Source organism: Tubulanus polymorphus, chromosome 1 (assembly GCF_964204645.1).
Source record: "Tubulanus polymorphus chromosome 1, tnTubPoly1.2, whole genome shotgun sequence".
Classification (NCBI taxonomy): Eukaryota; Metazoa; Nemertea; class Palaeonemertea; order Tubulaniformes; family Tubulanidae; genus Tubulanus; species Tubulanus polymorphus.
The window spans coordinates 19,978,868-20,001,568 of record NC_134025.1 but is presented as its reverse complement, the minus strand read 5'-3'; the positions used below and the strand labels follow the sequence as shown (position 1 = coordinate 20,001,568).

Below are 22,701 nucleotides of genomic sequence, written 5' to 3'. Positions count from 1 at the left end.
ATATCATTGTCTAAGGGGCCGTGCATAAAGTACGTACGTCCGTAGGGGGTGGGGGTTCTTAAAATCCGTACAAAAGCGTACAGGGGGGAGGGGAGGGGTCAGCTAAAAACGTACATACTTTCCAAGGGGGGAGGGTTAATATTAATAGTACGTACTTTGTGCACGAAACATATGTCTGTGGGTAAACCTATCTTCCTTTAATGTATAGCAAACACTGCCTTAATTGCGAAACCGGTCTCCCTGGGTTTGTTGCATTCAATATATTTTATTTGGATCTCGGGAATTCCCCACTTTCAGTCTTTCATTTCGTCGCCATGGAAGATCATTGATCAACGTCAGCAGGAACTCTGTTGAATCAGGGTGGATTTTGCCTTCTTTAAACCATTATTCCTGAAAATTCTGTTTTACTGGGGGGGGGGTTACCCCTAAAAGTATGTACGCAAGGGGGGGTTATAAAAAAACGTACAATGAGCGTACAAGGGGGAGGGGGTTAAAAATACCCGGAAGTCAAGCGTACGTACTTTATGCACGGCCCCTAAATGTTATTTTGTTATGGTTTTTGTATTTCTACGTTTTATGTTTTGTATAATAAACGTCACGCAGCTAGGGCGCTTGGCCTTAACGTCCAAACATGTCTTCTGGTTGTTTCTGTGGCAAAAATGATTATTTTGCACTCTCTCCAGAGGGCCAAATTTAAAAAACTCACATCCAAATGTTAAAACAGGAATCAAAGAGTTGAAAATCCAGATTCGTAGTGAATGCACATTAACCTTTACTAATACAAACAAATATTGGCTTTCTTTTAATGTGCTTTTTATTGACTCCATACATACATATACTATGGGACAAACTGCAATTATGATGAAATATTTTACCTACTACTTAAAGGTGTTGTTTTCCGTTACCATTTTGAGGAAGCCCTGAGCAAAAATTATTTCAATTTCAATTTTTAATAGTAATAATGATAGTAAATTACCACTTAAAATCACTTTATGATGGAGATGAGATACAATTCATATAGCGCCAATTTCACTGATTCGATGTTCAAAGCGCTTTAAAGTAATCCAGTAAACAGGTTTTAGGAGTCTATTGAATTTATCTAGGTCGGGTTCATGACGAATATTTTAGGTAGACCATGCGAAAGGGTGGGAGCAAGAAATGTGAATGGTCGTCCGCCAGAGGTATTAAGTCTATAATAAACAAATTTTTCGAGATCTAAGCATCTTTACACTGTTTTTTTCTAAACAGTGGCTAACTATAAAAACTTTTTAAAGCAACTTTTTCTTTGCGTTGCGTGCGTTTGGTTTAAGTATCTTCGAGGAAAATATTTTTCTATAGATTTTCCTAGTATCTTAGTTTCACTCCTAGTAAGTGAACTTCTGAAAGGTATAGCTTCTTGTAGAAAATGACACTAGTTTGAAAAGCTAAAACTATAACACGCTATGAAATCTACTTTTTGCCGTTTTGTGTCCATCCGCAAAATCCTGATTTTAGCTAAGTTTTGACACGCTTTTGAAAAATAGACAGACATATCATTACATTGAGACTTAAGATAGGTGATACTTTGTCAGGGGATCCTTAACGGACGGGTTTTTGGATGAATCGATTGTTCCGCAATCGACAGTTATCTTTCGTTCGAAGATTTAGAATGGTATAATGAAGAAAACAGTTTTTAACCAGTGAATGATGGACAACAATCTAATAGAATCGAATAAAATGCTATAAAAAAAACAATAATATCCTAAGGACGGTTTCGTAATCATGTGCCAAAATGTGCATAACCATAAATATTTTGAAGAAGTATACGCATATCTCATGGACGTTTCTTGGTTCATAAATTTTCTTCAGCAATTAACGACAATTTGGCTTGTTGAACGAGTTTTGCATCATCTTCTGTCATTTGGTAATCATGTTGCCTCATTGCTGCCTGGTCAATTTTAGGTCCCCATGTGGAATCAGGCTTACAGGCTCTTTTCAATCTCTGTGAAATTCAAAATTTAACATTCAGATTAGAGACAAGCCTTAGTAAGAAAAATATCATACATTATACGAACGTCTGAGCGTTAGGTAAGCGGAACACAAATTCCAAATTAGGACACAGCCAACTTTTAAAGTAGGACTCATCAAATAAACCACTTTGCTAGCCATTAATTTGTTAGGGTACTGTTGTCCTGCATCGTTTGGTTGTTGTTTCTCTTCTCTAAAAATATTTACGATGCGTGTTTTATCCTATTTCATTGGTCCTTTTGACGAACAGTGCGACATGAGAGCGATATAAAAAATCGTGGCAAATTCCTGTCATACGCATAAAAACACGCTCAAGGTACTCAACTTCATGAAAATCTATTTTTCAAAATCATTTTCTATCATTTCAAGAAGTCTTCGCGTAGATGCCCCCCTTTCAAATAGAGTTTGAACTTAAAAGATATCTTGCCGAGTTTTCACTCGACAGCTATTTCATTGCAGGGTGTCTATTTTCATTGCGAGTTTCAGCGCTGTTTCCTCTGCGTTTACTTGAGTCAGCGGATTAATTTTTTCATGTTCACTATAATTCTATCTACGGACATAGTTTGAATTTTGCTACTAGGTTTGACAATTACGTATTAAACAGTATTTAGATCTTTTTCAATAAAGGAGCGCACGTAGTCTTTCTTTAAAGTTCCAAATAATCATTATAATCATTATTCCTTGAGATTTTATTCAGGGGGATCGATTATTCATTATTTTCGAATTCACCTTTATGAGATTTCCTTCATTGACGATGAGCTCTTTTACAAGTGCACAGAGAATCGGAAGACACGACAGAGCCGCGAGCGACCAACCAAAGCCAACTGCCCAGCCTGGATACGAATATCCCCCGTATGTGGGCGCCTTCAAGTTGATATATGAGTAAAGAAGAAATATCTGAAAAATTCATTCGATTAGTTACTTATCTATTTGATAGATTCATGCTTATCCGCTTGTGACATTACTTACCAGCAAGGCAACCGGAGTCAAAAAGCACCAACACACTTTCCATAAAACGAATGGGCTCTTTCCTAACATGAGTTTAATATCGCAGTAAAACCTATCAATACCTACGGACATAAAAACGAAGAGAAGAAATAGAGTGAAGATTAAACTATTTTCTTTTCGTGGAATATAATAGGTAGAATTTTACCGTAAATAAAGCAAACTATGACACACTCTAATATTGCTATAACGAGAACGGTAAAGGAACAGCTATACCAGTCGACGATCTGGAACCAGTAAACCCCGGCCTAGAGAGTAGATGAAAATTAAAAGTCAAGTTTGTGACCGGTGAACATTTTTGATCATTTGTGCTCGAAACTATGGTGGCTGATTCGGGCCATACTAAAAAATTTTTCTGTACGCCTAAAGCACCGATGAAAATTTTTCACATTGGCCCGTTTTTTGGCATTCTCGCACGAGAATTCAAAACTTTTGGTTTTCTCGCGCGAGAATTCAAAACATTTTGGTTTTCTCGCGCGAGAATTCAAAACATTTGATTTTCTCGCGCGAGAATTCAAAAAGTTTGGTTTTCTCGCGCGAGAATTCAAAAAGTTTGGTTTTCTCGCGCGAGAATTCAAAACTTTTGGTTTTCTCGCGCGACAAAACTAAACATTTTGGTTTTCTCGCGCGAGAATTCAAAACTTTTGGTTTTCTCGCGCGAGAATTCAAAACTTTTGGTTTTCTCGCGCGAGAAAACTAAACATTTTGGTTTGAAAAATTTTTCTGACTGGCTAAAATTTTTTACAATGGCCCATTTTTTTTTCCTGCGCGAGAATTCAAAACTTTTTGAATTCTCGCGCGAGAAAACCAAAAAGGGCCACTGTGAAAATTTTGTTATCGTTGCTCCAGCCGTATAGAATCAGCCATATCATATTTTCATGATTCCCTGTGCCGGGTAATTACACATTACATTTGCACATCCGGGGAGCAACGCACTAGATGATTGGAAGGTTATAACAAAGAAGTGGGTAGCTATGGGTTAGAACGGTAGTACTGTAGTGTGATCTGTATGCATTTTTGGCCAGCCACAGGTCGCAACGATCATTGTCAGTTAAGTCAATATATGGAGAAGCGTGATGAAAAATTAGAAAACTATTTTCAAAACTTTCAATATTCTTATCATTCCCATTACCGGGTATTAACGCATTTGCACATCAAGACAGAGTCCGTTATTCACATCATATTTAGCGCATCACGTTGGCCATCAAGCGCGTGCAGCATAATATAAATAAAAAAGGCAACTGTCAATTAATGACCACTAATGTGGAACAACATTACATTTTCATGTAAATCGGTACATCTTATGCATACTTTGTAACCATTGTTTCAAGGTCATTGATTACTGTATTTGTTCACCAGAGGGCGTTGGAAATTGAAATTGCCAGATTATCGAGCATTTCCCAAAATGACTCCTAGTTTTTCTAGCATCGATATTTTTCAGAAATCAAATCAATTGAAGAGACAATTGATAGATATTCTTATATCACAAGACCCAAACACCTTAAGGAAGCTATAGAAAAGGCAGATCGCTTCAGATAGTAGCGTTTGTGAACATCAAATGAATAATAGATATGAGCCAATTAAACATGACATATCATGACAGTTCTTACCTCCGAAACGAATATAAGTCCAACTAAGAACGCTGCAACAACGGCAACGGTCAAAACAGTTAATCTTCTACTTTGGAGAGTACCTGGAAACTTGTCGATAATTCCACTTACAACTGTTTCAACAAAGACAAACTGGAATTTGATAGAATTTTCTCAAAATCGGTCTCTTCCAGATGACGTTTGAAATTTATTCTCTTCGTTCTTTTAGATGTAATTGCCAAATACGACGATTTAGTCATCTTATCAATTTGATCCTGTTATCAATCGAACGAGTTCAGCCTTTTAAAACTGCTAGTACAATACATGACATTACGTATCTTTTAAGTAGGCTAGTATATATCTGAATTTTATGATATATTTCTCTATTTAACCTTGGAATAATCAAACTGTGGAAAGAGTAATTGAATCCGTCCTTTATATTCAATCAAAACCAAATTAAGTCTTATTAACCAGTAGAAAGATACTATGTGTTTATATATATATAAAGATTTCACCCTCCACGAGAACGCGCAAAAGCGAACTTTCAACAGAAATTCATTTCTTGTCAAGAAAATAGCATGCACGGTATTCTTTTGTAAGACGTATATACGACCGAAATGCAACATAATTCCATTCAATATTCTGCTCGAAGTTAATATCTGGAAATGAATTCTTCCAAAAAATCTTAAAAGTTGAATCTTTATCCGTAAGAAAAATACTCGCAGAAAATTGCGATAATATTTTTGATCTCATTACAGAAGGCTTTTTGACGCAAAAAAACGATGTATTAAAGTTTTTATACATTTACAACTACTACGCGTTAAGTGTCGTATGTGAATTGATTTGCACTACATACGTCATGAACTAATCGGCGCTAGACTGGTTGTCGGTCAATTCAATTCAATTATCTACATATTCACACTCAAAATAATATCACTTTATTGATCCTGAACGTTATAGATTCATCGTATAATAATTTGTTTTTAATCGGTAAGATCTGTTTTTACGCAGTAAGGTTTGTTATTAGTCAGACATAAGAAATAAACGGTTTTTTCAAATCGTCAAAATGTTTACAGCAAGGATCAAATGTTTTTCCGAGAAGAAGTGGTCTTTAAATGCTGGTAGTAGTCTTAATAAGTGAATAAAAAACCAAATTCTGTCAGAAGAACAGAAGGTTTTTGATTCAGCTACATAAACGCACTCCTCAAAACGTAAACTGAAACCTTTAAATTAAAAACTAGAATTTGCAGTATGTCACATGTTTGTTCATGTCACATTATCACTTACTTGACTATCGAGACCAACTGTCAACAACATGAAGAAGAAAAGTACAGACCAAATCGCAGCTCCCGGTATCTTTGACAGGGCTTCCGGATAGGCTACGAAAGCTAGTCCCGGTCCTGAAAATAAATAGTTTCATAAACAAATAGTAATATAAACAAATTAATGAACAATCAAAATCATTCTCAATTATTTTCGGGAGAGATTTTATCAACAGCCATCAAACTTACCTGAAGTTATAGCTTCGCTTACCGACACATTTCCTTCGTGGGCAATATGACCAATAATAGAAAATACAACGAAACCGGCAAAGAAGCTGGTGCAACAGTTGACAATGGGGAAAATGACGGCGTCCCTAAATGAAATATTGATACAATTTTGTCAACATAATGTATTTCTACCATGGACCATGGAATAAGCTTTGAAATGTAATCCAAGATATATCATTCTCACTTCAATTTGCTTTCCTCTCAATGAACATACCTATAGAAATTATGATGGAATCTGTTGTAGCTTGACATAGTTATCAGAACTCCCCAACCCGGCCCCAGTGAGTAGAAAATTTGCAAACAAGCTTCGCACCATACCTAAAAATGAGTTCATGTACAGTATGAAGGATCGGTTTGTGAAGCAAATAGCAAAAGTCTCAAAGGTTGTATAGCCAATTCTTCGGCTCCTTTTTACCTGAAATGACAACATCTTATCCCAGTCAGGTGATATGAAGAATAAGATGCCCTCAAGGGAACCGGGCAGCGTCAAACCTCTGATAAGAATTATCGTCAAAAATATGTACGGCAGAGTAGCAGTCACATACACAACCTGGAAATATGTGAGTAGTTTTAATGTTGGAACTTCAGGGCAGTGTGCAGGTGGAGAGCAGAAAGTGATGTCATCCATGGAGTCATACTTCTACCATTACAAATCAAAGACGGCGGTTAAAATTCCAGTTATAAGCAAAAAATCTATTGATGGTTGAAATTCAAATCAATCAGTTTTTTCGTGAATATTTCGAACAAAGAAATGAAGCCTTAGAACATGATTTGACACGGGATCAATACTTTTCATTTACATTGTCACAGCTTTTTGTACGAAAAAGATAGATACAATTTATGTTATATTCTATTGAATGGACGGCAAGAAAAGGGTTAGGAAGCGAGTTGAATTTATTTGTGGGGCCAAAAGCCCTTTTTAGATACCATTCGAAGGTCGAGCTCATAGAATAGATAAAGCTAGCAAGCTCGAATTTATTTTTATCTTATTCACTCAACCTTCAACCTTCAATCTGAAAACATAATTATACACTTACTCTAATATTTATTGAAATATTTCATTTGAATAATTTTATAATATAAAAAAGAAATATTAAGATATATAAAATGAATACCCAAAATATGATATAATAATTTTAACTTTGATAAAAAAATATGCCCTTTTTAGATACCATTCGAAGGTCGAGCTCATAGAATAGATAAAGCTAGCAAGCTCGAATTTATTTTTATCTTATTCACTCAACCTTCAACCTTCAATCTGAAAACATAATTATACACTTACTCTAATATTTATTGAAATATTTCATTTGAATAATTTTATAATATAAAAAAGAAATATTAAGATATATAAAATGAATACCCAAAATATGATATAATAATTTTAACTTTGATAAAAAAATATGTATATAGTAAACAATCACAAAACAATATAAACTTTATTAAAAGGATTAAAGATACTACAAGTGCCAAATCTGTAGATTGTAAATCTAAAACGTTAACAGAACTAAGAAATATTCAATTACAAATATTGAAACAATTACTAATAGATATGGTAATAAATTAGTGAAACATTTAGAATATGAAGGATTAAAAGGAAATAGATATGAATTCAGAACGTATTTACCAGATAGATTTCATAGATTATCTAGTGAAGATATTGAAGAATTATGTTCTGGTGATTTCTATTTCATATATAAAGGTAAGAATGAAAAAGGATGTCGTGATATAGATTTCGAAAAAAATCAATTTCTAATTATAAAAAAGTGACGAGTAAATTACAAAAGTGTGAGTAAAGTGCTAGCAAAATAATTTAGATTTATAATATTAAATATAGAGAAATAATTATATATACATTAATTATAAAAGTGTGAGTAAAGTGTCAGTAAAATGATTTAGATTTATAACATTAAATATAATAAATAAATATAAAGAATTCTATGAGCTCGACCTTCGACCTTTGATCCGAAAACATAATTATACACTTTATTTTTATTTTACATGCAGTATTTTTGCGTCTTTAATGTAAATAGTACATTCTTTGGTGTTTTTATTTATCTAATTTGGGCTGAAAACGAAAACGCGGTCATATCATTCTTTGATATTTCTAATGACCATCAAACCAAAGTTTTATAATCTGTTCTAATATTTTTGGGCCCTGCTGAAACGAATTCAGAAATATAAGCCCTCTGCCCGCATTTGTTTAGCAATTCATCGGTCATACCCCTATGAAACATCCCTACACAAACCCTATGACCGCAGACCGTTCATTAATCTATACACCACCCAAGATTTCTTCACGCTCAGCGTCACAACCTGTCCGTATGCGCATGCGGATATTGACCCGAATTGTGAATCTGCGTTAAGTTAGCGCAGGGAGGCACTAATACACATGGCGTGTCACTGGGCAAATGTGACACGACTCGTAAACTATATTCGCGCCAATCGTCGTTGTCGGGATTATAATCGTACCATGTATACAATCGAAATGTTTTAAGACTCGCTGAGTTTGAATGAACAAAAATGATATTTGTACGGACGGAAATTTCCGACATACGTAGCAACGTCGATTGCTTCATTCACCTTCGGTCATTATATTGTTGCCTTTGTTGTAGAATGACATACACGAATGCGGAGACACCGCTGTGAAGAAAAATAAAATTTCTATTCAGAGTGCAGATAATTGTGTGCGAAATGTAGTATGTAGTATTACACATTGGAAGTGTTTTTGCCAATTTGCCAATAGAAAATCCCACACTTAGGATGGGGTCTGAAATGTTTCCCGGGGCTTATTCAACTTTTTTGCCATATCCTATAAATCTCCAGATATGCTGAAGTCAAAAGGATTTAGAAATTTTGAAAAATGTATAGAAACGGTGATATTCCAACGCATATATGCATTGAATAAGATGTATAACAGGGAAAACTGGGCCCAGAGGAATGAAAGCTCGTTTTTCATGAGAAGAATAATGTGATATATTAGATTTTAGTATTTATTGCTCATGCCCAATCACATTTTCTGGTTTCATTTCCTTTGTTCGACATGTTCACGCGAAACGTCGATTTCAAATCATTTTGTACTATGGAACCTTAAACAACCGCCGTCTTGAATTTAGAATTATGGGAGTATGGCGTTATGGATAGCGTCACTTTCTGTTCTCCACTCTCCACCACCCCTAAGTGCTAACACAACGTAAGTGTTCATTTAGTTTCTAATTTATAATTCGTCCGCTAGCTCATTGGAAAGCCTAACGAACCTTCCCCGACGATTTAAATCCTTTAATGACACAAAGAAAGACGATGACCCATGCTGCAAACAAACACAGCACAAGTTGCCATCGCAAATTTCCTAAATCGCCGATACCAGCACTCTTATTCAAAACGTGAAATCTGCAAATAAATATTCAACGATGAAAACAAATCTCAAAATAATTTCTTTTTTTATAACCTTTCTTGCCTTCAGCAGAAATGAGATAATGGAAACCATAAGTTTTTGCATTATACAAATGCAAAAACAGGCCCATGTATTATTTCATATTTTACTTACTGCCAGAACTCTTCGCCAGCTGAATGTGTTTTTAAATCCGTGGTTTTTGAGTTGTAAACCGAAATATTGTTGAAGTCATATTGTGTCGATGCATTAAGATGAGTGGAGTTATTGGTGAAATATGATAAATTCTTGGCTGAAACGCCTGGCAGTCGACAAAATTCCGTATTCCATTCGTTGTCACATTTTGACCACAGCGGCTCCCAACTTTTGAACGCGTATGCCAAATAGTATATTACCCATGCAATGATCGTATTGTAGTAAATCATGATTATAAAATTGATTAGCAGGATACCCCAACCAATACCTACAAAATAAAAGGAGCATGGAAATACTTCTATCTGTAACATTGAAACTGAAAACACCGGGAAAATCCTACCTGAAAATAAGGGACATATTTTGAACACGGTTGTTGCACTTTCATTTGAAAACTGACCCAATGCAATCTCCATTAAACAAAGTGGAATTCCGGCAATAATCATAAACATGAAATACGGGATCAGAAACGCACCTGGAAATAATTAGAAGTGAACATTTCTTCTTGATTATACATGTTGACTGAAGTTAAGAGATTCCATTTACAATGTTGAATTCGAACGTTACGCAAATAACCAATAGTTATTTTGGAAGTTAAATTTCTTTGGTTAAAACTTTTTCAATCGACGACCTCAATTACCGATAGATTCTTTGTTACGCTGTACGATTGGACGGCAAAATACTTTTATTCTTATCCGCAGGCGAAGAATAGAAAGATCGTAAAAACACAGTAAATGTGATTTGGGATGTCTAGAGGATTCTGAAAAGGTGGTCATGCTTAATGGAATGGTCTATTTAACGTAATGGTACCGCAATTCTGGAGACAGCAATGCATTGTCAAATCGCATGGGTTCACAAAGTATAATCGAAATGCTCTACGATCGTCGTCACACAAAATAATATTTTGTTCACAATATGTCTATCATTCAGAATAAACATATCGGATTATTCAATACAATAAAATATTTTCTTTAAGGGAACGTTGGGCTGTACAGCCGCCATAATTGTGAATTTCCTGATATGCATATGAAGGTATTAGAGCGCCTAACCGAGAACAAAAAACGGTGAATTATCTCTAAAAATTCATTTTGACGCGCTAGAAAATGATTTTTGGTGCACTGAATTTTATACTGGATTAATTTCAATCACAATTAAACTATTTTTTTCAATTCGGCGAGTTCTTATGCGAGGCTAACCCTAACTCTAGACCCGTGTAGCCTCATTATCTTGTTCCCAATGACGTAAAATGTCTTAGGAAAAATGAATTCCATAATATTAACCTTAAATATATTCCATATGAGTTTATATTTACCTCCTCCATTTCGCATGCATAGGTATGGAAAACGCCAAATGTTTCCCAGACCAACTGCGCACCCAATGCAAGTCAACAAAAACTCTATATCTCGACTCCAATATCCTCGTTCAGTCGTTTCATGTTTATCTCTTTTAGATTCAGAGATATAAGATTCCGACACTTTTTTACGACAGCAATTCATTATATCTGCTCTGGCTAAATGATAATCGTATACTTGTCACTTTACACGACTCAGCTGACTGCACGGTGTCTCGTCAAGTGTTACGTATTGGGACACGTCTGCTGACCTATATATCAATAAGTATACTTATTTAGATACACTAGATGAAAACCTGTATTCAAACAATGAATAATTCGAATTCGTAATCCGTATCAACGCAAATCATCTACGCAAGTGTGAAAAAGGTCCCTTCGTATAGGTTAGAAACTGAGGTCACACGAAATAAAACCGTGGAGCCGTGGAGTGTGAGACGTCCTATTCGCTGAACCGATTCAACCCGGTCTAGCGTGCGAGACATTTATACATATATGTTTAATCAGAACGCCTATAGTGATGTTAAGCTGAGTTAGAGTTAGAGTATTTATGAAATTTAGATAAATCTTAAAATTGGGGGTAATCTTATTTCAAAAGTGAAATTGAATTTGTTACCTATTTAATGAATTACGAAAATTGAATTCGAGTCATGCTATGTCTTCGGTCGAGATACAATCTCCTTCTTTAGTTAGCATTTTTCGATTGGCTTGGATTGTGTTTTCATACGGTGGCTTGGAATGACGGTCTTTGTGTGGCTTGGATCTGTAATCACCAAAAGTATTGGGTACCATCAATAAAATTAAATTGAATTGCAATATTGTAAGGGCAACATCTTCGATTCTACTCTAGTAAATTATTTCATAATGATTTCAAAATAACTTCAAAATAGAGTTAGAAGGACCATCACAAAAAGGTACTCCCTAGAACACAAGTAATAGGGTATATGTCTTTTCATACGAGAGGTCGAGAGGTCGAGCTCATTTTCACTCACTCGCCCCTTTCTTTATGTCTTTAGTACTTTTAGTACATAAAGAATAAATCTTTATCTTATATACTACTATAAAAATACATATAATACATCTGTGATATTTATTACTGAATCAAATATATATATATATATATATATATATATATATATATATATATATATATATATATATATATATATATATATATATATATATATATATATATATATATATATATATATATATATATATATATATATATATATATATATATATATATATATATATATATATATATATATATATATATATATATATATATATATATATATATATATATATATATATATATATATATATATATATATATACATATATATATATATATATATATATATATATATATATGTAATACATCTGTGATATTTATTTCTGAATAAAATATATATGATAAATCTATGATATCTATTACTGAATCAAATATATATAGTACATCTGTGATATTTATTACTGAATCAAATATATATGATAAAATTTAAAATATTATATAATTCAAATTATAGAAACTATTTATATATCTATGTTCTGTACGTACGAGTAACAATCTTGGTAACAATCTTGGTAAGAATTCTTATTATAAAAACATTTTAGAATATTTACAATTTATGTTTATGTTCTATTTCATTTTAATATTTTCTAATTGGTTGAAAATATAAAATATATTGACTGAAAATAAAATATAAAATATAGTAGTATTAAAAATAACGGTAATCAAGCATTATGTATTTTATACGCATTTAAAACTAATATATTTTATATTTTATTTTCTGTCAATATATTTCTAGAAAGTATCAAATCACTATCTTTCATTAAAAGGAGTTTCAAGAATATTTATTATGTTTTCATCTAAATTACCTTTGTAACTTAAAACTGTATTAAATACTTTAGGATTTTTGACGCCATTATCTAAAGTATCTATAAGTTCAGTAATTAAATATGTTTCTTTTAATGATATTTGATTAATTATAGTAATATTATCGATTTTACATTGGCTTCCATACACTAAATTTGTTGCTGAGATATAATTTAGATAATGAAAATAAGTTATCAGTTTCTTTGATTTCCATTTTGAATTTCGGTTCTTCTTCTTCTTTCTTCACTTTTATAACAAAACTTTTATTAAAATAAATCTAACGCATTCAAATATAAATATTCAATGTTAAAATACAAATTATTTCTCACACCTTACTCACACTTTTAAAATTAATATATAATTGATCTTCATATATATGATTTTCATATAAATAATGTTCATTTATATGAATATTATTAGAGTAATAGGGTATATGTCTTTTCATATCAGAGGTTGAGAGGGGCGGGTTAGTGAGAATGAGCTCGACCTCTCGACCTCTGGTATGAAAAGACATATACCGAAACATATACTGAAACATATACATATACTGAAACTTCATATTGTCAAATTTTCATATTGTATATTGTCATTTACACAACCTTCTACCTTCCATCTTAGCCGATCTATTTGAACTATCAATGTATCGATACATCATATATACCATATCAAGACCTAATCTTTATTCTAAGTGATATGATTTTAATGTAACACAGTTTTCATTGAGGTTAATGCGTTCTAAACATCGGGATCCCATTCGGTGGGAATAGAAAAATAAATTTCTCGAGATATCGTTTAAAAAACTATTTGTAATTGGGCAATACAACGACTGTAAGACACGTCTGAAGCGTGCTTGTAGTGCAGTTAGAGCAATGAAATGAAATTTTGAAATTAATTTCTTTTTTCTTTTTATTGTTAACTTCCAGTTACGTGTTTAATTGAAATGAATGAAATTAATTTACACTCATCACCTCGACGAGAGGTATATACAAAGGAACATCATTATCTATCGGTGTACTTTCGAGCATTTCCATAGTTACCGCAAATTTCAGATTTCTACAATAATATTATATACATCCGTCACCGCTACTTTTCAGTATTTGTAGTCATAAAAATAGAAAACCGATTTTTGCCTTAATTTGCGGTATTTGGAGTTGGAATTTGGTGTCGTATATGTGTGATAAAGGTTCTTTCGTGAAACGTGTTTGGAAACGAAGATTTTTTCAGGATAGGCTACACATTTTGAAAACCACATAATCTTTACAGGATACACGTATTTCGAAAAACCATACGATAGCCTAGTGAAACAATTTTTACACATTCATATCGAGATTGTATATTGTGGTTTTATGCATGAATGATATGCAAAATCTCTTCCTTACCTGACTATCGAGACGATTGTTAACATCAGAAAAGCGCAGACCAAATCGCTGTTCCTGGTATTTTGGACAGGGCTTCCTGGTAGGCCACGAATGCAAGGTCCTTAAATAAAGTTGACGGAAAATTATTATTCCGATTCAAAGTTTTTTCCTAGACGAAACACCTGATGTAATGGCTTCACTTACCGGCACATTTCGACAAAGAAGCTGGTGCAACAGTTAACTACAGGAATGACGATGGCATCTCTGGAAGCAAAGTTTATATGCAATTTTGTTAGCGGAATGAGAGCTGTTTACGTATCAAGATTTCTCTTAAGATGACAATTTTGGTGTGATTACTTCTATTTGCTGTCTGATATTGTAGACGATATGTGATATCGAAAAAACAAATTGATATTGTTCATATTCCAAAGAAACGAAAGAATACTAAATATTCTGTTTGAGTATAGCCTGTTAGGCTTGAGATGAATCCTTGGCAAAAAATCGTGAAAAAATCGATCACAGACACGTAGAAATCAGCATTGCAAACATTTCTAGATGTATATGCCCAAACCTCTGAAATCAGGATGGACAAACTACAAAGATTCATCCAACTAATCGAGACCTGGCCATCAAAATTTGGGGAATTTAAGCTATACTAGATATTCAATCTAACTGCCATGTCTATGAAACCGGCCCCATGAGTTTAAAGTTATCCAGTGATAGCTGATTTGTCAGTATGGTATTTTTGTTGAATGGGATCATAAAACATTATCCTTGGTTTTCTAGATGAAGCATTGTTTTTTTTTTCTTGTTTCGTAGCAATACACAACCTTACAAAACAAGTCATAGAAGTGCGTCAGAAGAACAGTGCTTTTTCGTGTTTGTTTCATGCTTCGCGATTCGCTAGACATAGTATCATTTCATTGTAAATATCATGATAACAAAATATACTATTCACACTATAGTTTCATTTTCATATATATATGACTTCGATTCTTACTTAAGAGAAAACCCATGGGGTCATATTTGTCCCAGCCACTTTGAAAAGCCCCCTGAAAATATTCAGTGCAATGAAAAAATTTAAAAAGTCACTCAGAAAGCTCATAGGGACAGACACATATTTGGATACTATGATACCCCCATGGAAATGAAGAGTGCATGGATATGTGTGTAGTGATCCAGCCACAGATATTAAACCAGGTAAGTGGTGACCGTATATTGTTGTTAGATATTATCTATAGTACAGGTAGTACACGTAGGCCTGTTTTTACTCTGATAAATGATGAGGATGGTTCTAGACCGGTGTGTTATTCAGCGTGGATCACATACGTCCCTATGGTTCTTTATGTCTCATGCAAAATTTCTTTATTAGTATTCAAAATATTATTTAGAGGGAAAAACTATGGCCTACTGTATATATATTTACTGTTTAGGCATTACTGGATCAGAGATATATAATATTGACCTAATTTTTCTTTCTTTTACATGTTTACAGAATGTGACCGGACAATGTCCACCTTCATCGCGATGTCCACATACAAAAAAGATGTGCAATCTGATAAATATGCCTACTAGCCAATGCAGTAACACGAACATGAATGCTGTGCTTTGTATAGAATAGATGAAACTGACAAAACATGTGACATGAGTACGAGGATGGACTTTGTTTTACATAGACACGTTTCCGTCGTCATGAGTACCGTTATAATTGAACTTTACAATGCCTAATTGGTATTATGAGGACTGTTAAGATACTGAAAATGCTTATTTTGTCATATTTTGAAATTTGGCAACACTACTTTTTTACAATATTTATGACTTTGACACACATACTTTCTCATAGGGACATATGTGACCCATGTTAAAAATGTAGGTCAGAGTTCCCAAATTTCAAAAAATAAAACCTGGGTTGTAACCTCGTAAGTATATTTCTCGGATAACCTAAACTTAATACATTGTATTGAATCATTTCATGAATACTGAATAATTTCCATGATCGTATGTGGACCAACCATTCATTGACGAATGCATGTACTATTTATTTAAAAAACTATACTTTTAAAGGAAAATTCGCCCTGATTAGATTCATATAAACGCACTTATTTTCAACATTGATCGAGTAAAACATGATACAACCGCGAGCCGGTAATTTTCCATGACGTGAGAGTCAACTCTCTGACAAAGGTGATATTTTATAGTATTCTGTCAAATTGTTTGAATGCGCTGTTACACACGATTTAAAGAATATTCTAAATTTAATAGCGCGCATAATACCCGATTTGAATACAATCTTGAGGTTTTTCAGTCAGGTTATATATTTATGAATGGTATTTTTATAAGATAGAATGCTAATGTACGAATAATTATGCAGCTTTTCACGAATTGTAACTGAATAAAACGTGTAAAATACTTTTGGCCGTGAAGTCAACAGTTGCGACGGGCTTAGGAATACTGACGTTTGTGAGTTAACATATCGATTATGTCGCAACACAGATGCTGAGCTGATAGATTATACTTACATCATTCTGCAATTGCTGTCTCATAGATAACGCTTTTTTATGAATTTAACTGCTGAAAAAAGGTTTTTCTTTCACAAAACTGAGATTTCAATGTTTTTGATTTTTCAAAGATTTAACTATACTTTACTTATAGACATAACGCTTGCTCACAAATATACACTTTGACAATACAAACACCGAGTTCGTTTCTAAATTGTGGATATATTTCTCGTTACATGCCGATACTAATTGAAGAATTGAAAGAAGTCTCTCAATAAAGCCTCTCTGTTTATAAAGGACTTCATGTTCTTCATGTTTGTATTTTCATCAAGTGAAATTTGTATCAAATACTATCCTATATTTTGCTTGAGGAAATTATTTTCTTTTGAGGGGATGTCAAATCTAATCTCAGTAGTCGCAATTGTACGTCTTTGAACGAGCGTTGTGGGCGACGTATAGCTTAAATTCAACCAGAACTAAATGGGTACCTGGTCTGCTAAATGACGCCTAGCAGCTGCTCGGATGTAACTTCTCCCCATGGAGAGATGACTGCTGAACGGTTAGAGATATAGGCAGGGGTTAATAATACAATTTAATGGAAATCGCTGGTAGACTTAGTGTCACAGTGGAAAGGTGCTATAGAAATTGAATTACCAGTGATTTCAAATAGAATCGTTTATATCCGCAGATGATTGGATTCATTTGCTGAAATATGATGCCAGAATCCAGAGTCACCAAGTCGAAAGATGACCAAAAAGAAACGACGAAGAGGGGATATTGGGACAAAGACATAGAGTTCATATTATCTTGTATTGGATACGCAGTTGGACTGGGAAATATTTGGCGATTTCCATATCTATGTATGAGAAACGGAGGAGGTGAGTATATATTCTGTGTAGAATTGAGGGTTTCATCTTTTGAATAACCTAGTCCAGTGCGTTCTTTTTATCAATCCAAATTGCAAATACATAATTCTCATTTTAGGTGCATTTCTCATTCCGTATTTCATATTCATGGTCATTGCTGGAATTCCGCTTTCTATGATGGAGTTCTCATTGGGACAATTCTCAAGCGAAAGTGCAGCCACTGTTTTCAAGATATGCCGCTTGTTGTCAGGTAAGATCGTTTTCATTTGGCACTTCGGTAGAACTGACACCAATTGATTGGTGTACTCAAAATTTGAAGCAATTTCGTAAATCAACTGCATAGTTTTTCATTCAAGGTATTGGTTGGAGTATTCTGATTGTCAATTCCATAATGGTTATATACTACAATACGATCATTGCCTGGGTAATATACTATTTGGTATCCGCGTTCAAAAGTTGGGAGCCGCTGTGGTCCAAATGTGACAACGAATGGAATACCGAACATTGTCGACTGCCCGGTGTTTCAGCGGCCTGGAACGGGACGGTTTTTACAAATAACTCCACGGGGTTTAACATCACAAGAGAGTATTACTTAAACACCACCGGGGATAAAGCAAACGTTTCTAATTCTAGAACCTATTCGGCCGGTGAGGAATTCTGGCAGTAAGTATAGCGAGTAAGCTTATCGTAAGCAATCTCGATTAAATAAGGCAGAGTAACGTGTTGATTCTTGAAATGTGTCTTATTAAGTAAGGGAGTACATTCATTACTTCTCACTAATGTGCAAGGGGCATTTTTGTTATAAGTTGGATTACGGATCTGCCGACGAACTTTCTCGATTTCTATTGTCGAATTTTTTTCATTTTCTTTCCGCCCCCCCCCCCACATTTTTAAACATAAATATGGAAATACAGAAATGTAGAAAAAAACATTCGTAATTTTTTCCATTGCCACATCATCTTGACATGACACACCCAAAAAATCGTAGTGGACAATGGTGTTCTAATGGATGTATTTGTTGGGTTCGTTCAATAGTGTGATCTGCAAAAATGGCGGCGTTAGCTATGTGTGTATGCAGTAAATAGACAATATTCGGGTATCATTATCCAAACGACCCCCTAAATGAAGGAATTTCGTATCTATTTTCTTCAAAAATTCCCCTTTACGATCACTTAATTAGTTATGAATTTGATCTTGCAATTTTTTTTCAGTTTTTCCATCTCCCCAATTAGTTCAAGTCCATCAAATCCGTAATTCAACTTATAATAAAAGAGGCGTTATAGGAGCCCAAACAACTATTTTCAGGTTTCACGTTTTAAATATGACAACTGGCATCAGTGATATAGGAGGATTGCGATGGCAACTGGTGCTTTGCCTTTTGGCAGCTTGGACGATTATCTTCCTTTGTGTCATTAAAGGGTTTAAGTCTTCTGGAAAGGTATATATTAGTTTCATTTTGGCACAGGGGATCAGGCATCATGATTTATGTTTTATCTGAAAAACTACATCCTAAAAATTATTTCAGGTTGTGTATGTGACTGCTACTGTTCCGTACGTATTCTTAGTAGTAATTCTCATTAGAGGATTGACTCTGCCCGGTGCACGGGACGGCATTCTGTTTTACATTTCGCCAGACTGGCAGAAACTATTGTCTTTTAAGGTAAATAATGAAATAATATGGTAAATGAGGCCTGTAGGACGCATTTCAAAAAGCGATTACTCTTGCCCATACCATAAACGATTAGTATGTTCCAATCCTTACATACGCCATTCTTTTTTAGATATGGTGTGAAGCATGTTTGCAGATTTTCTATTCTTTAGGTCCAGGTTGGGGAGGATTGATAACCATGGCGAGTTACAACAAGTTTTCTCACAATTTGTACAGGTATGCGTGTCATAATGTAGTAAATTCTAAATACACTAGAACTTTCATTTTGATTTAGACCAAAATCCATTTAATTCTCTAATTGATGATAGATAATTTCTCTGTGACGTTTTCCCAGGGACGCCATTGTTTATCCCGTTGTCTGCTGCTGTTCTAGCTTTTTTGCCGGATTTGTTATCTTTTCTATCATTGGTCACATCGCTCATGAAGGAAATGTACCGGTGAGCGAAGCTGTAACTTCAGGTATGATGAAGCGTTTACTGCCGTTACATATAAAATAATAGATACAAAACAAAAAACCCTATTTCATTTCATTTTAAATGCATCCATAAATATTATTTCATTGATATCATTTCATTATTTCATTTCAATGATTCACAAATCAAGGGCCTGGACTTGCATTCGTGGCCTACCCGGAAGCTCTATCAAAGATTCCAGGAGCTGCGATATGGTCTGTGCTATTCTTCATCATGTTGTTAACAGTTGGTCTCGACTCTCAAGTAAGGAAATATTGACATGTTGCCATTGATAATGCTTTAAAATGCTTTTGACGATTCAAAGTATCGATATTAGTAAAACGTTCTTCTTTTCCCAGTTTATCTGCGTTGAAACAGTTGTTAGCGGGATTGTTGACAAGTTCCCGGAGACTCTCAGAAGTAGAAGGTTAATTGTTCTGATAGTTACCGTTATAATATGCTGTATAACGGGACTGATATTTGTTTCGAGGGTACGACACCACATTATTTTTTAATTCAATTCATCAATTGAATGGATTTACAAACTACAATTCAACGAGTTTCCCTATATGTTTCACTAGAATTTACAATTTCTTTTTCAATTTTGGTCTATTGCATCAGAGGTATGGTTCTTTTTCTTTTAGGCTGGTATCTATTGGTTCCAGATCGTCGATTGGTACGGCTGCGCGTATACTGTCCTCGTGATAGCGATACTTCAGTGCATCATCATTTGCTTTATTTACGGTAATAATGAGAAAACTACAGACGATACGATCATGATGTTCATTACATCTGTATGTTCATTTGTGCATATCAAATCAACTTCAATTGATAACTAATACGTATTCTTCTACATTTCGAAGGCGTGAACAGATTTTCTAGGGATATTGAAATGATGTTAGGAAAGAAGCCCAATATTTTATGGAAAATATGTTGGTGCTTTGCGATACCTACTCTTTTACTGGTAAGAGAATCCATGTATTCTATCCAAAGCCATATATACGCACACACTATATACGCTAGCAGAATTTCAACCGAATGATTCACCCATAACGCCTCATGAAGATTTTCCTTGACTGATTTATCTCAATGTGCGGCGAACAACAAAATGATTCATTTGCAGTTGAAAGCCATCAATTTCGCTCAAATCAAAACCTATAATTCAGGATTTTTACGTTTCGATTAAATGCTATTCGAGCCATTTTCAAAACGGGAACAGTTGTTGTTTTTTTTTCTTCGATTGAACAACAGTCACTTGAAAAGAAAGCAAGTCTTTTTATCTCTTGATATATATTTTCTTTAGATGTTTTTATTTTACGGCTACGCAACAGCACTAACGCCAACGTATGGAGACTATACATATCCAGCATGGGCAATAGGATTTGGATGGTCGTTTACTGTCGTGTCTTGCCTTCCTATTCTGTGTATATTCATTGGTTATCTCGTATTCAGTAAAGGCAATTTTGTAAAGGTAATTTCAAAAATTAGCCAGAAGCCTTGAAAAGATTAATAAAGATAATACAATAATAATCTGTGAATTGGTATAGCGCCTGTTTCATTTAGAAAATATTGTTAACAAGCGCTGTAAAGATATTTGTGAAACTGCATGTTACTGTCCACATGCTTTACGGAAAATCAGATGCTTCAAACTGTTGTTTCATCGGAATAATGATCGGCGTATTGATACACCGACATTTCCTGTCAAAACGAGCATCAAACTTAAAAGGTTACATAGGAATTATGAAACGATTAAGTAGTATTCCGTCATACTAGTATTCTATCAACCAAAGTATTTCAATTTCATATTTTGTAGAGACTTCGAAGCACTTGTAAACCGCATCACAGTTGGGGACCAAAACATGATAAAGAAGAAAAAACTACACGGCAACATAATTATCCTTTGATTGAGTTTTATGGATAATTTTTCGGTCATTGCGTCATAACCAAAAAGTATAATATCGTTATGTTCAATATAATAATTCGTTGTGGCTGGTGGCGTTTTTACATCTGAGGGATTGTCCCTCTCATTTAGTCATTTCGTAGAATAGATAAGACTTGTTTTGATTTCGAGCCCTTTACAGACCCATCACACCTGCCGGATTTTGAACCACCTGATTTTTAAATCGGAAATCGAAGTATAGTTATGTGATCGGCGGTCGAATGAAACAGTATTTGCAAATAAAAGAATGTATTTGTTATTTGGCAAACAGTATTTTATACGCGGTTTTTCTGAATATTTTACTGGCAATAATATAGATAACAAAATTGATAGCTGAGTCGATCGGAGTCAGGTTGTCTAAGAGGACAAACATTTTCCTCATCGTAATAGTGGATTCGTATTTAACGAAATGATTAAATATTCTTGAAATGATTGTTGGCGACTCGCAAACTATATAAATAAGAGTAGCTATGATCACAAGTTGAGTGGCTCTTGTGTTAACATTTATTTCGGTATTAGATGACGTCATGGATTTCCTATTTTTCACCGAACGACTGACGGACCACAGCAAAATCGTGTTTGCGAGCATGAGAATAGTCATAGGTGCATTTACTGTTACTATCAAATAAATCCAGGTTGAGCTCAAATCCATTGCTTTTCCTTTCACAAATTTTGGATAAGTTGGACTCGACATTGAAGATCCCAGACACTTAAACGGAACAACGCGACCGCCGAAATAACGAGGTATATATATTACCGCCGACACGATCGCTATTATCGCCGTACATAAATTCACAAATTTCCGATCAATGTTTCGACGTGACCATAGCGGAAACAAAACGTGTAAACATCGAACAACTGCCGACAGAAGGACAACCCAATTGCGAATTGTAACAGTCGACTTGTAAGCAGCAATGCGGAACCAGTTCCAGATCGGAAATACACCGTAGTCTTTCCT

General features: G+C 34.3%; 2 protein-coding genes across 4 annotated transcripts; one reads left to right on the top strand and one right to left on the bottom strand.

Moving 5' to 3' along the window:
• Positions 1 to 848: 848 nt before the first annotated feature.
• Positions 849 to 11,276, bottom strand: LOC141907908 (sodium- and chloride-dependent glycine transporter 1-like). Its single transcript, XM_074797669.1, has 13 exons — positions 11,044 to 11,276; positions 10,075 to 10,206; positions 9,696 to 10,002; positions 9,406 to 9,538; positions 6,567 to 6,701; positions 6,366 to 6,469; positions 6,113 to 6,237; positions 5,889 to 6,001; positions 4,623 to 4,754; positions 3,161 to 3,260; positions 2,977 to 3,077; positions 2,737 to 2,904; positions 849 to 1,981 (listed from the first exon to the last, which is right to left on the bottom strand). Exons 1-13 carry the CDS (start codon positions 11,225 to 11,227, stop codon positions 1,832 to 1,834), a joined length of 1,884 nt encoding a protein of 627 aa, XP_074653770.1. The 5' UTR covers positions 11,228 to 11,276; the 3' UTR covers positions 849 to 1,831.
• Positions 11,277 to 16,735: 5,459 nt separating this feature from the next.
• On the top strand, positions 16,736 to 22,340 carry LOC141906059 (sodium- and chloride-dependent glycine transporter 2-like). Of its 3 annotated transcripts, none has more exons than XM_074795233.1 (14): positions 16,736 to 16,779; positions 17,506 to 17,695; positions 17,802 to 17,933; positions 18,040 to 18,346; positions 18,989 to 19,121; positions 19,209 to 19,343; positions 19,465 to 19,568; positions 19,726 to 19,811; positions 19,956 to 20,068; positions 20,164 to 20,295; positions 20,449 to 20,548; positions 20,668 to 20,768; positions 21,108 to 21,275; positions 21,618 to 22,340. In XM_074795233.1, exons 2-14 carry the CDS (start codon positions 17,530 to 17,532, stop codon positions 21,723 to 21,725), a joined length of 1,785 nt encoding a protein of 594 aa, XP_074651334.1. In that variant the 5' UTR covers positions 16,736 to 16,779; positions 17,506 to 17,529; the 3' UTR covers positions 21,726 to 22,340. The 3 variants fall into 3 exon arrangements, with proteins under 3 accessions (XP_074651334.1, XP_074651325.1, XP_074651344.1); XM_074795224.1 differs by having other exon boundaries at positions 19,687 to 19,811; XM_074795243.1 differs by lacking the exon at positions 21,618 to 22,340 and having other exon boundaries at positions 19,687 to 19,811; positions 21,136 to 21,269.
• Positions 22,341 to 22,701: the final 361 nt, after the last annotated feature.